The following is a 13,706-nucleotide window of genomic DNA, read 5'->3' on the forward strand; positions in this document are numbered from 1 at the left end:
CGAGCATCGGTCCCAAAACAAAACAAATCCTCAATTGATGAAGTGAATGGTTGTCCGGAGCTACACAGTCGCGCTCGTTTCATCCTGGCAAATCCTAATGCATCAATGACTCAAGTGAACTATCCTACCAACTCTACGGAAAAGCTTGTGTTCTTGAGATTGCAATCGGCACTTTAGCAGTTATGGACACAAGCTGATCCAAACCATGAAACATAAAACTAGGTTGGGTGGGACAGATATAGCTCAAATCTTAACATCAGAAAACAGAAAAATATTGCGGGTAGCCAGGAACAGTACCTCAAAACATTTTAAAACACATCGAAGGTTCATTTAGCAGTTATGGACACAAGCTGATCCAAACCATGAAATTACTCAAGCTTAAACTATGAGTCCTGAATATGGAGGCAATCACTAACATCTCTACCTATCACTTTCCATGAATCATCTATGGTCATCAGTTTTGTACGAAAGGATATCAAAGTAACGGGAAAAAAGGGACTAGATTCTAAGTTCAAATCTGCCTTCCGAATCTATCTGACCAAAAAGGCAGCTTGCACCTGGACTTTACCACGGGTTCTCCTGAGTGCTTCAACATCATTACATGCCCTGTAAAACAAACATCACAGTCATCACTCATGAGTTATTATTAGTCATGTAACAATTTGAATGCTCTTCTCCCCACTCCAATAAGAAGAAGAAAAAAATGAAACAAACAAACAAAAGCATTTATAGAGTTACAAGAGGACATAATAGAGACAGTTTCATGGGCTATGTGAATGTTTATGTGCTAGTGAAATATGATGGAGGCATGCATCTACTGAGTTTAATGCATATAAGTTAAAGCAAGTAATCATCAGGAAAACTATGTTATGGTTGATGGAAACTTTTAATCATAGATGTGATGAAACATTTTGCACATACAAGTAGATGGCAACGATCTTTCCCATGACAAGTATCCGTAGCACATTCATTACTCTGCTTTTTCAATAAAGGGATGAATTGTGAATGAAATAATGAAAAATGATTACATCTGATTTAGGTTCTGTGAGAATGCTCCTTGATGCGACCGAAACCCCTGTGTTTCTGTCCCTCCTGTTTGCATCTATTTTCCGCATAATCCTGAACGTCAACAACCAATTCAGCGATTGGCAACTCTAAAGTCAGTAATAGCAATTAAAATGAACAAAACTAGTTAAAGACGCAGCAAGCTGAGAGCAAGGAAAAAAATGGCACCATCAATAAGTTGTTGCAGCCAAAAATTAAATGCATCAAACACAGACAACCGCATTTTTATCAAGTTCACTGCCAGGTGATAACTTTTCTTTCTTGTAGAAGAAAAGGAAAAGGGTAAATCCAGTAAACTTGGATTCAAAGAATCATTTTCCTATTCCTCAATTTAAGTATCTAGCTTGGGTTTCCTCCATCTAAAACAAAGAACATTCATGAACGCCTTACTAGGTGAGAAAATCAAACTATAAGACAAGCAACAAATATTCATGATTAGTGGCATTTGCTAATTATACCTACCAAAATGAACATCCATCAATTAATAGCAATGAAGGTTCAACTAACAAGAAGAAGCATGTAGCTCTCTAACCTCAATGAGCACATGTTGCAAGTCATAACACATAGACATAAAGAGAATGCAAGTGGACTGATGCTGTCAGTCACAGAATTATCTCAAAATGAAACATATAAAGCAGATATTTACGTAGACAAACACAAATGCAAACAACCAACTGAACACAAACATGTCAGCATATTATAGTGAAATTAATGCTAAGAGAAGACATATACTGTTAGAGATAGTTTAAGAAACCTTTCAATACTCCTGGTCTCGAATTCATCGTAGCGGTCAATCACCCTGCAATGAATAAAGCTTTTAATTAATCACCAATATAATCTATTAAATACCAACAATTAATACTTGATCAACTTAAAAACATGCTCAAAACAAATTAGTTAAAAAAAGGAGAGAAATTTAACAAACCAGTCAAAGGCCATTTTACTGCCGCATACTACACCAGCAACTCCTCCTACAGTTCCAGCGGCAACACCCGCTGGCAAACAAACAAGAAGACCACCCGCAAATGTTAACAAAAGAGACAAAAGTTAAAAGCAAGCGAAACTGGGGGTTGGGAACATACCACCATAGGCAATCTTCTCTGATGTGCGATCCATTGACTGCATATGCTCCCTGTTTTTATTTTCATCATCACCATCATCAATATCAATCAAAATCATCATCTTTTGTGAGAACCGGGAAGCTAAATAAGAAAGACAAATCCAAAAGCCCAACAATGTTTAAGATCATGAAGTTACCAGAGTTGTTTAAACCCCTCCATTCTGACTTGCCTAAACCCCAATAATTCTCTGCCAAACCCAACCCCCCCCAATAAAAGGAAACGGTGTTTTCTTTCTTTCTGGAATCAGTTTTGTTTTATTTTGAAGACGATTATTTTCCCAAGAAAGCCCAAGTTCAACAGCCCAGAGTGAGTCTAACCCTTGGAACTGCCGAACTATTTGAAGAAACTGAGGGTAATGGACCTTGAAAAACTTGATCTCTCTCGATGGCCGTGATCCAGGACAAGGAGTCCGCGTGAAAACGGTAGGTAGGTCCCTCTTAAAGGAGGTGCCTCAGTATCTGCGGTTTTTTTTTTTTTTTAAGGATTAAAGTGTATCGGTAATCATGATAATAATTATTTTAAAAAAATATTATTTGAAAATATATTAAAATATTATTTTTTATTTTTTAAATTTATTTTTAATATTAATATATTAAAATGATACTAAAATAAATAAAAAATTAATTTTTCATACGAAACAGTAAGCACTGATTGAACAGCAGTCCGAAACGGAGCTGTCAAGAAGGAAAGGAAAACATGAAAAACAAAAATAGTCCGAAAGCAGAACAACGGCTACTCCTTTGGGACCACCATTCCCATTATTTGTCCTTAATATCTGCAAAGCTTTTATCCCCTTTATAAATAAACATACACTTCTGTTTCCCGGAAAATACAGACAATTTTCTTTTTTCCTTTACAATGTTGGGAAAGAAGTGAGACCCCTTTTGTATTTCTTTCCTTTCCATTCTCTCTAGCAATGATGATAGTGGAGAAGAAGAAGAAGCATTATTTTCGTTGCTGTGAATGGAAGTGGATTGTGCTTTGCCAGCTACTCCTAGCTAATGCTGTTTGCGCCAGCCACCATGGTAATAATCTTTTGCTTTGCTTTATTTTTCATGTTCTCTAATGCGATACTACTGCAGCCCCATGATTTTTTCCCCTAATATGCCCATCAATTAGTTTTTATACAGTTTAATATATGGTTTATTGACTGATAATTTGCAATGGAAGGTCTTGCACTCTCTTTTTATTGATTTTGAGGTTTTTCATTCTCTGTTTGGTTGCAGGAAGTCTTCATAGTTTAATTATCTAATGCTGGGAAACTTTAGATCTTTGTGAGAATAGAAGTGTTGAAACAGAGAGGACAAGAATCTGAGCTTAAAACTTAAAGATTACAAGTAATTGGCTTTCCTAAAAATGAAGTTTTAGGGAGCACTAGTTACTCAGTAGACCTTCAATTGCTGGCATCTTCTTGCATTTTGTTACCAAGAAAGCTTAAAGTTCAATGTTTTAGTACATAGATTTTGTTTTGATTCCATTATCCCATTGAAAGAAAACCTGACTAATTGTATAGTTCTATCTCACAAGTAATCATACAATGCTGAGTTTACTATGTCAGTGCTCAAATGCAGAAAGTTGACATAAACGGTCACATGTATGCATTTAAATAGATAGAATGTGACTGTTGTGGTGATTCCATATGTTGATCCATAGTTGACATAGCATGTACTTTGTTTTTTCCCAAAATCTCGAAGCAAGCCCCTACTGTTTGTACTATCTCCTTGTGTTGAAATATTTATGCTCCTCTTCTAATTGGTCTTTTCATTTGGTTAAAGGTCGCTTTTTCATCCCAAATAATCCAAAAATGCGACCTGGATCCTAGAGTTAGATGTAATTATGCTTGTAAAGGGAAAAAAAATGCATACAATACCTTCTCAAATCAATTTTTAAATATATATCTGGAGGCATTAAGTATAGCTTCTGTCTGGACCTCCCGTGTTAGCTGCTATGATGAATGAAGAGAAGCATGTATCGACGAGCTGAGTCTTCTATCTGTCTTAATCCTAAAATTATGTGCTTGGCTGCAACCTTTGAAAGCTTTAATAGGGCAAGGCAAACTAAAGCTTTCATCCTTGTAGGCAACAATTAAAGTTGCGTATCTACCCTGTTATATCATTTGACCATTTTCACTAGGAATACTTGAAGAATTGTGAGTCGCTACTTTTGTTTCTAGAGGACAAACTTTGCACCATAATACAATTTTCCTCCATATAATGCAAACTCACCCATGTACAGAGACATACATATCATAAGAAGATTTAGGATACAGGATTCTTGAGCACTTAGGTTGAACTTGTCTTGCGCCAGCACTGAGTCATGGTGAATTATTTCTTGCACATGTTGTTGCTTGATGAAAACGTAAAAGGATTTTTAAGCACTTAAAAAGTTGGAACGTATGCTTTAGATGTGGATAATCGAGAGATTTTGATAATAATAAATGTTGGTTGCTGTATTTGCCCATCAACATACTTCTCTTTTTTATTTTACGGTGCATTTTTACATGCTGTTGATATCAGGGAACCCTGCAAATGATCTTGTTGATATCATCAATAAGAACCGAACAGCCCAGAAACTCCCAGAGCTGAACGACAGCCCCGGCCTTGGCTGCATGGCTCTGCAGTATGTTGAATTATGCAAGGATAACTGCACTAGCAATGGTGTTGTGAATTGCAAACCACCTGAAGATGACTTTACAGAGGTTTTTGGTCCGAACTGTGGTGTAGAGCTGCCCACTTTTGGCACCATAACCGGCCATGTCGTAGGTTGTCAGGCTAAGTACCTTGAGCCATCACTAGCCTTTTCCCATGTTCTTGTCAAGGACAGTAAAGCTTTATCCCTGATTAGAAATAAATCACATACAGAAGTGGGAGTAGGCTTGGTTGGGGCTCGTAAAGGTTCCTTCTTTTGGTGTATTTTATTTAGTGATGGCCAGACAAATTCCACTTTTGTTCTTGAAGATAACGGCGAAGGGATCAAGCAAAAGAAAGGGTGCTTTAGTGGGAGCACTTTTCCATGCAGTAGCGGACATAGGATCCCTGTGTTTCTCAACAATTTTATGACCTTGGTTCTTCTAAGTACTTTTCTGCTACAGCACTTGTATCAAACTTGGTTTGTAATGATGTGAATGATTTGCTGAGACAGTTATGCTTGGAAATTTTGTTATATAGGTGGGAGGACATTATTTTTGGTTGTCGAAGATGAGTTGTAATTTTTTTTTCTTCCACTTTTATCGATTTCTTTTACCACATTGATGTTCATGCGATCGTGACTCATTTGCAGACTAATGCTCTAAGTAGACTAGAAGGAACACTGATCTTGGTCTGAAAGTTATTTGCCATGGGTATCAACAACAAAATACAGTTCCTATTAATTAATAATACAAGCTGAGTCCGTGGTGCTTTTTCTTGCAAAGGAGATGGAGGAGTGGAATGTGAATCTTGTATTTGCTAGAGGGTAAAAACTACAACAGTTAGTGCCATATCTATCTCCCAAGGATGAGAAATTCGCAAAATTTTGCATTCACTAAATTGGTTGCCCGCTTCATGCTCCAAGTTGGACTAAAATTTTTTGGTGATAGTAACGTTTTTAAAGCAAGAAAAAGAGGTGCTTGACTTAACTTGATTTAATAAATTTAGTTTGTTTAATAATATAGCTTTAAAAAAGCAATGATATAAGATAAACTAAAAAAAATGGCCATGATTAAATGCAAAAAATAAATGTTGCCAAAATCATGAAAGATATATTCCTAGTAATTTTAAAATGTACATGATTTTATTTAGTAAAAAGTAAAAAATTAATAACAAAGCAAAAAATAAATAAGAATAAGATACCCCTTAAAAAGCAAAAACAAAAGGAGTACAGAGTTAAATTCTTAACAAATCAAATATTGAAGAACAAATTTGAAAAAAAAAACTCGAGTTAACCCAAGTTAGCATGTCACATCTGCGACCTAGTCGTGAGACCAAGATAACCTCGTAAAAAATAAATTGAATAAAATACAAAGCTCAATCATCAAACCAACTCAATGATAAAAATAATGATGAAATTTGACATAAAAATAAAATAAAATAAAATATTGAAAAAAATAAAATTTAAAAACAAATTCAATTAAGAAAAAATTTAAAATAAAACAAATAGCAATTTTAGCTCTTAATCTTTTAATCTTACTTTCAATAAGAACATAAAATATATATATATATATATATATATATATATATATATATATATATATGTATTTGTAAAATTATTTTGCAAATCAATATTGGAACATTTACGAACACAAGATACACGAGGACATGCAAATTAAAGCAAGCTACAATAAATAAAATCGTGTCAACATAACTTGAAATAACTAATTGCAAATAAATAAAGATCGGTGACCAAAATGTAAGAAGGTCAAGATTTCAACGACTTGAAAGGAAAAAATAGTGTAAATAGTGACATAAACAGCAGAATGAGAGGTGGAATAATAAAAATTCCAAATCTTTTAGTCTCTTTTACTAGCTAATTACTTGCAACTATATCTTAGATATAATTTCAAGCTGATTTTTAACACGAAAAAAATGAAAAAATTAAGGACAGCAAAATAAAACTTCTAAATGACAAATTAAAAGAAACAAAAACTAGATGACCAAAATGAATTGAAAGTAAAATGTGAGGGACCAAGAACGAAAAATTGCATTAAGAATAATGCTTATGAACAATGATTCGTGAGATGATAAATAGAAACACTACAGGAAAACACTCGCGTGTTTTAGTTTCTTTGTTGATTAATAATGTTAATATTAATAATTATTATAATTATAATTTATAATAAGTTGGCGTGTTTGTAAGAAAAAACCTATAACAGGGTTGAAATTTTCCAAGTTAAGTTCCATCAATGTTGGACATATAGTGATAGAATCTCTCGGACAAGGTCTTTAAAAATTGGAGAAGTATCATTCTACATACAAATAATCTCAAGCAGAAACAGATTCTTATGACAAGAAGGCACACAAGATCAATACCACAGGAACACTCACTTCGGATGGATGTCTCCGTGTTTTAATCTCCCAGCCACTGATAACAGCATCTAATTTTCCATTCAATACCAATAGCAAACAAACAATCAACGTGCACGCAAGCTGGGCACAGCTCTGTTCCCATCTGTAGTCGTCTGCTACGGAAGGCACAAAAGCAGCCCAGACTCCATTTGTGATTGGCAAGATCCTATGCTGCAGCCCAGAGAGACATCAGCAGGCTTTGGCAAACCATCCGATGCATTCACTTGTATGCACTGGACTTAAAGCTGTGTATGCCTCTCCTCCACAGCCAGTATGCTTTATTACATTTAATTGTAGATAACGTATAAACCATAAAATTCAAAAGCTCTCCTGTCTAACAATTCTAACTGGACCCGTGGCAACTGAAGTTTTGCATGCAGAGAGCTTATGCCTGAAAAGCCACCACCACATACACAACCCCATCACAAAAAGCAGAACCAAACTCATAAAACAGTTCCTAGGCTCACAGTACAAAAAAAATCCTAAAAATTCAAACCTTTGAAATGCAGGAAAAGAAAATATGTTGGCAGGAAATGAAGTTCTAAAATAAAGTTTATAATCAACAAGACAGCAATAATTACCACTCATCCTCCTCACAGCAATCTCAGAAGCAGTCCAATATGCATGCAGTTAGATCCAACTGTGAGCAAAACAGTGCATATCAAAAGATGACAACCACATAGATTGCCTATCTCAAACCATGGGTTCCAAAATTTTATGGCTGCAGGACTACAATCTCTTCTTCCAGTTTTGTAAATGAACGAGGAAGTTATTTATAGCCTCAATTGATAGTGTGTGAACGGCATAGTGCTCACAGAAGCCAAACAATAATTATGGAAATAAGGGTGCATGCAATATTGTGTGTATTTTCTCAAACCAGCTTCCAGTACAAATGGCAACAAATTTATTGTTTTACAGAGGATCACAATTGGAAGATTGTAATCGAGCAAACTAAGAGAAAATGAAAATAAAAACTAAAATAATTTCCTATAATAACCCCAATCCATTGAACCACACATTTATTTGGTGAGAAAACTGGACATAACTTGAGGACATTCATTCTCAAACACAAGATTGATATCGAAAATCATTGCTGCTGATATAATCATGTTTTCAGTAAGTTTTCTCGTCATCAATAACCTTGTCCAAGGCTAATTGGCAAAGCATACTGACAACAATCTGCAAATATCAAGTGTGATGATAAAAATTCGACAAATGACAAGATAGGGGTATTCAGATCCTAGAGCACTTCTATTACGTGGATTCAACCACACTGACCGGATTAAATTTTAAACATTGAATTGCACAATCAAACTTCCTCCATACTAACCTATTGATGCGGTCACATCCTTCTATCTCGCAATCTTACTAAAAACAACCATCCATGCATAGCTCATATAACTTTCAGACAACAAAAAAAGGCAGAAAAGAGCTGCTTAGCTAAACAAAAAATGACATTTTCATCATTGATCAAAATCCTGTGCATTTGACATATTTCAAACTGAAACAAATTGAAATACCAAGTGCACAATTAATTGCGTCTGCACTAGCTAACCAAATCAGGTTTCCATAGGCACGTGTTGCATTCAGATATTTCACCTGCTTCAAGTGAAAAACAATAGCCATGAACCAGCAAGTGATAAAAGGAAGCAACTTAAAATCTTCCTCGTATAGTTAATCTAATATGTATAAATATTAATATAAATACATGCATATATATGAATATTCCTGATTTTGTGTCTGTCATTATTTACCTGCTCCAAGGCCATTTTTTAATATTTAACATGAAGCTGCATACATCAAATTCACTGCAACATATGCAAGGTTCAAAGTAGCTCAAAAACTTTTTCAGACACTGGTCAGATCCTTGGTGCACTATATGAGCATAGTTTGGCACCACAAGCAAATGAATGCCAAATATTTAGATCATATTTACAAGAATCACAGCAACATCCTAGAATCACAATCAGGGTTGTCATCCCAGATTTTGCATCCAAGTTTTGCAACAGCATGCAATCCAAAGTTGACAATCCACTGTGCAGCTAAGGTACTATATATATAATGATATAAGTGGTGAGACTTGGACATGGTAACAAAGGGAAAGAATAAGAAAAGATTTTATTAAAAGATTCAACATGGTATATTTCTCTTAATGGTATAAATCAAGTTTCTAAAAACTGATCAATTTGTTCACTAAAATTTAGAAAGTATCTTCAAAGAGTAAATAAAACAGCACAAGATAGTTTGGGTATTTACTTGTTTTCCAAGTAGTATCACTTGAAAAACTTTAAATAAACAACTGATATGCATTTTAAATCGTACTACCATAATATGAAATAGAGAACCCACTAAGTCTATCCCCCATGTACTAGATGCTAAACTAACTGGAGTACACTTTCCCAGCATCCGTACATGAACTGAAACATTCTGCATTAGGGAACTATGATCATGATAATATAGAAATATTTATGACAGCTATAAGCTAGTTAGCATGGTAATTGCAACTTCATGATGACATGATATTTTTTGTACAATCCTACAATCTGGTCAAAACTGCAATATCTTAACCAATGAACTAAAGAATTCATCTCATAATTCTAGCAAATCCATCTTCTGCTCTTAGAAGACACATTTCCTATTAAAGGCAACATCCGGAATCGATCTTGCATGCTTCAAATAACAACACTAATGTGTATGGCTCATGCAACGTACAAATAACGACAACGACGTGCATGGCTCACTCTTCAAAAGAGGAAAGGCAAGCATGAGAAAACTGCTTGATTCCTCAAAGTATCATACTTTCCTTAAATCGATTAAAAGCTGTTAAAGTAACTCATTTTTGCACTAATAACATGATTTTTGCACTAATAACAGGAATATTTGAAAAGGAAAGCAATGCAGAGACACGCCGTGCAAGTCAATCACAACACCATATACCAACCAACTATTAGGCTTTAGGTTCCAAGAGATAATTCAAGTTTTGGGATGATAAGTTTTCAAAAACCAGCATGATAAACAAAAGTTGGGAAAAGCATCTTGATTTCAAACTAACTGAAAATATTAACACCAATGTTATTCATATCTCTACTCACTAGACTAACTGTTCTTATGTACATCTGCAGCTACCCATGACAAAAACTATAACATTAACCCTTCCAACATTCCCAAAAGCTCCTCGGTGAACAGAAAAAGGCACAAAAACAAGATACATTTGTTACCCTTTCATCTTCACGGGATCATGTATATGCTAAATTGATTTCAGCTGATGTCAAAAGAGTTCAACAGTCATCACCTCCAAACTCCCAGTCAATTCTTTAACCCTGCAGAGCAGGAGAACTACATTCTCAACTGTATAGATCAAAGCATAAACGAATTAGCCCATTTAAAAAAAAAAAAATCAAATTCAATAATCACATGTTCTTTATATAAAAAAAATATTAATTAAAATATAACAAAACATCTCTTCTACATCATTTTCCACTTGCTATGACTCAAACTAAACCATATATTGACTACATGATTTTTTTCCCATTATCTTACTTAAAACAAAAATAGCAAGCCACCAGTTCCTCTTCCTGTTTCATTGGTTCACAGAGCCAGCAACTAGGAAGTGAAAAGGGTAAAAAAGAACACTAAAACATTCAGAAGTATCAATACAAATCAGACCTTTGAAGGAGCTTCATGAACCTTGTAACATTCCGGGGTGATCGAAGCCAGCCACATGCCTGGAAACAAGCACTGCAGAAACAGAACCAACAAAAGCACATATCAATTAGTCATCAAATCCATCAATTAACCAGAAAATAATAATAGATCAGAAAAAAAGAAATGATGATTGCATACATCAAGTTGTTTTTGCACATGCTTAGCTCTCTTCTTTGACCTTCTCGCGGGCTTTGACCCAGTCAAGGAATAAATATCTTCTTCAATTTCCTCTCTAGTAAGAGGAATCGAAAACCTCAACTTCTTCTCCTTTTCCTTTTCCTTCTCTTTCTCCTTGTTGTTGTTGTTGTTGTTGTTGTTGTCATAGTTAGTAGCATCATTACCATTCCGGTTCGACCGAGTCCATTCACTCCGATTACTACTTGTCACCTGAGATTTGATCTCTTGCACCGCGCCTCCACCAATCTTCACAGCACCTCCGCTCCCATTCAAACCCTTATTAACGGCTCTCCTCGGCCTCAGATTCCACGTCTTCGGTATCGACTCCTCCACATCCTCCACTACAGCAGCAGAGTCCAGATCCCCTGCATCCGCAGCCACATCATCAACCATGCACTTGCTGCTACTGCTACCGCTGCTATTTTTGTTGGTCCTCAAACGAATAAAGATCTTCGATTTCTTCTCCAAAGTCTCAGCATCATCAGATTTTTGCTTCGATAACTTCTCAACCTTTACCCCGCCGTCTCCGTCCGAGTCAGCAGCAGCAGCATCCCGGTGAGGAGATTTGTTGGAGCGAAAGCGGTGGTGGTTGGTGGCGTTGTTGGAAGGGTTCATTGACCATTTAAGGTCTTGTAGAGGAAAGTTATGGAGTGGCTGGTGTGGTTTGACAGTAGTAGAAGAAGCCATAACAATATTGGTTGTGTTTGGGTGGGTTGCAGATATGGAGCGAAACACCATTGAAGAGAAACAAACCGATTTTTTTTCTCAGTGTTCAAATCGGCAGCTTAATTGAGTTTTTCTGGTAGGGAAGGAATCAGAGAGTGAATTTGCTTTGGTTGGATAAACGAGGAGAATGGAAGGAAATTGGATACCTGGAAAGTCAAATCAGGACAATCTAAATCTCAAGGAATTACATGGAGGCAGAGAGAATATTTTCTTCTGAGAAAAGATGGACAGGAAGCAGTTGATAGACACATACCTTGTTAGACACATACCCTATGTTGAGGATGCTCTGAAGAAAGTGGAATGGATACAAGAAGTTCTTATTAATTATTTTATTACCAATACTGTCCTTGATAGTTTTGTGTATTTGCACTTTGCCCTTCATAGATTTGTTTTTGTTTTTGTTTTTTTGTACTTCAATCTTACTGTGTAGGGCCTGTAGGCGTTTTGGAAACTTGGCTGATAAGGCAGCTTTATTTTTATCTGGAACGGGTTTTGGAATTTATTAGTTTATTAGCTTGTATTATGGGTTTGATAAATTTTTTAAATTGTTAAAAAATATTAAAAATATAAAGAATTTTTTTATTATATTATTAAACTTGGTTTAACTGATTAATCTTTAAATATTATAATTTTTTTATATTTTTAGATAATTTTTCACACGATAATATAAAAAAAATATTATTTTAATATATTTATAAGTAAAAAATATAAAAGATTCTTCTTGCGTGTGATCTCAAGCATGATGTTGTGATTTAACAGAGGAGGAACCTCTTCTTGTATTACGTGTTTCTGTGGATCAATTGATAATTGATGAGGGCAATAAATATGATATTAAAAAAAATGGTTATAATTATTATCGAGAATCCAAGATTGAGACATGTATTAAACGTCTGGGTTTTATATCCCCGATCGTTTCCTGCCAGAAAGTGGCTACAACATGGGACCACGAGGATTCCTTCTTTTGGTGGGAAAAAGGTGTTGACCGGTGTTGCCAGTTAAATGCTAAGACTAAAGACCGAGGAAAAACTATTATCTTTTTATTTATTTATTCGCGTGACTTATTGGTTAAGGCTACGTTACGTGTTTTTTAAAAAAATTTAAAAGTTTTTTTAGTTTTAAATTAGTTTTTTTAATTATTTTGATGTGTTGATTTTAAAAAATAAAAAAATATTTTAATATATTTTTAAGCAATTTTTTTTATTTTTTATATCATATTATTAAATAAATAATAATTTATGATTCAAGTACCATCGCCTTTCATAAATTGTCTTGTAAGTTGTAACTTTCTTTCCTGATTCTTGCGGTCCCATTTTATATAGCAGTTCTGTCAAAATGGTTTTGCGGGTTGTTGAAAATTCATGCCTCCTTGTTAAGAAAATATAAATAAAAAGGAAGCTCTTAAATCGGGACACGTACACACCATGCCGATGGTGTCCAAGTGTGACAGTCGTTATACATTTATGTGGTTTTTGTTTCACTCGTTGGCCACACCTCAGCCATCCAATTTAACTCCTGATACCCATCTGTCAATACCAGCTTCCAGTAAGTTTTTATATTAAAATAAATGTAGTTGTGATTGTTTTTTAAAATAATTTTTATATTAAAATTATTTTAGTATATTAAAATAATTCAAAATATATATAAAAAATTAATTTTTAACAGAATAAAAAATAAATAAATTTTTGAAAAACATGATAAAGAAATCCCAAACAGTATTTCAATATTCTAAGATATGGAAAAGAACAAGGCAACATTTGCTAATTTATTTATTTTTCCTTTCATTTTTAGAATATTCCTAAACTGTTTCTTTGAACTAAAATTAAAAGCTATCAAAATTAATTAAATTCTTTCTCAGTTCAATCAGAGTTTT

General features: G+C 34.6%; 3 protein-coding genes across 9 annotated transcripts; 1 reads left to right on the plus strand and 2 right to left on the minus strand.

Annotated features, from left to right (window-relative positions):
• Window positions 1-239: 239 nt before the first annotated feature.
• LOC133690926 (uncharacterized) lies at window positions 240-2,665 on the minus strand. Of its 2 annotated transcripts, XM_062111208.1 has the most exons (6): window positions 2,323-2,663; window positions 2,148-2,197; window positions 1,991-2,060; window positions 1,820-1,864; window positions 1,029-1,119; window positions 240-606 (listed from the first exon to the last, which is right to left on the minus strand). In XM_062111208.1, exons 1-6 carry the CDS (start codon window positions 2,343-2,345, stop codon window positions 598-600), a joined length of 288 nt encoding a protein of 95 aa, XP_061967192.1. In that variant the 5' UTR covers window positions 2,346-2,663; the 3' UTR covers window positions 240-597. The 2 variants fall into 2 exon arrangements, with proteins under 2 accessions (XP_061967192.1, XP_061967191.1); XM_062111207.1 differs by having other exon boundaries at window positions 2,148-2,665.
• Window positions 2,666-2,965: 300 nt separating this feature from the next.
• Window positions 2,966-5,382, plus strand: LOC133690925 (uncharacterized). Its single transcript, XM_062111206.1, has 2 exons — window positions 2,966-3,211; window positions 4,703-5,382. The coding sequence occupies exons 1-2, from the start codon at window positions 3,103-3,105 to the stop codon at window positions 5,308-5,310; spliced, it is 717 nt and encodes a 238-aa protein (XP_061967190.1). The 5' UTR covers window positions 2,966-3,102; the 3' UTR covers window positions 5,311-5,382.
• A 1,629-nt stretch (window positions 5,383-7,011) lies between these two features.
• Window positions 7,012-12,115, minus strand: LOC133692435 (uncharacterized). Of its 6 annotated transcripts, XR_009841888.1 has the most exons (5): window positions 11,072-12,115; window positions 10,895-10,966; window positions 10,447-10,576; window positions 7,810-7,868; window positions 7,012-7,619 (listed from the first exon to the last, which is right to left on the minus strand). XR_009841888.1 is itself a non-coding variant. In XM_062113374.1 (3 exons), the coding sequence occupies exons 1-3, from the start codon at window positions 11,846-11,848 to the stop codon at window positions 10,543-10,545; spliced, it is 855 nt and encodes a 284-aa protein (XP_061969358.1). In that variant the 5' UTR covers window positions 11,849-12,115; the 3' UTR covers window positions 10,251-10,542. The 6 variants fall into 6 exon arrangements, 2 of the variants coding, with proteins under 2 accessions (XP_061969358.1, XP_061969357.1); XR_009841889.1 differs by lacking the exon at window positions 7,810-7,868 and having other exon boundaries at window positions 10,447-10,548; XR_009841887.1 differs by lacking the exon at window positions 7,810-7,868.
• Window positions 12,116-13,706: the final 1,591 nt, after the last annotated feature.

Source organism: Populus nigra, chromosome 4 (assembly GCF_951802175.1).
Source record: "Populus nigra chromosome 4, ddPopNigr1.1, whole genome shotgun sequence".
NCBI lineage: Eukaryota > Viridiplantae > Streptophyta > Magnoliopsida > Malpighiales > Salicaceae > Populus > Populus nigra.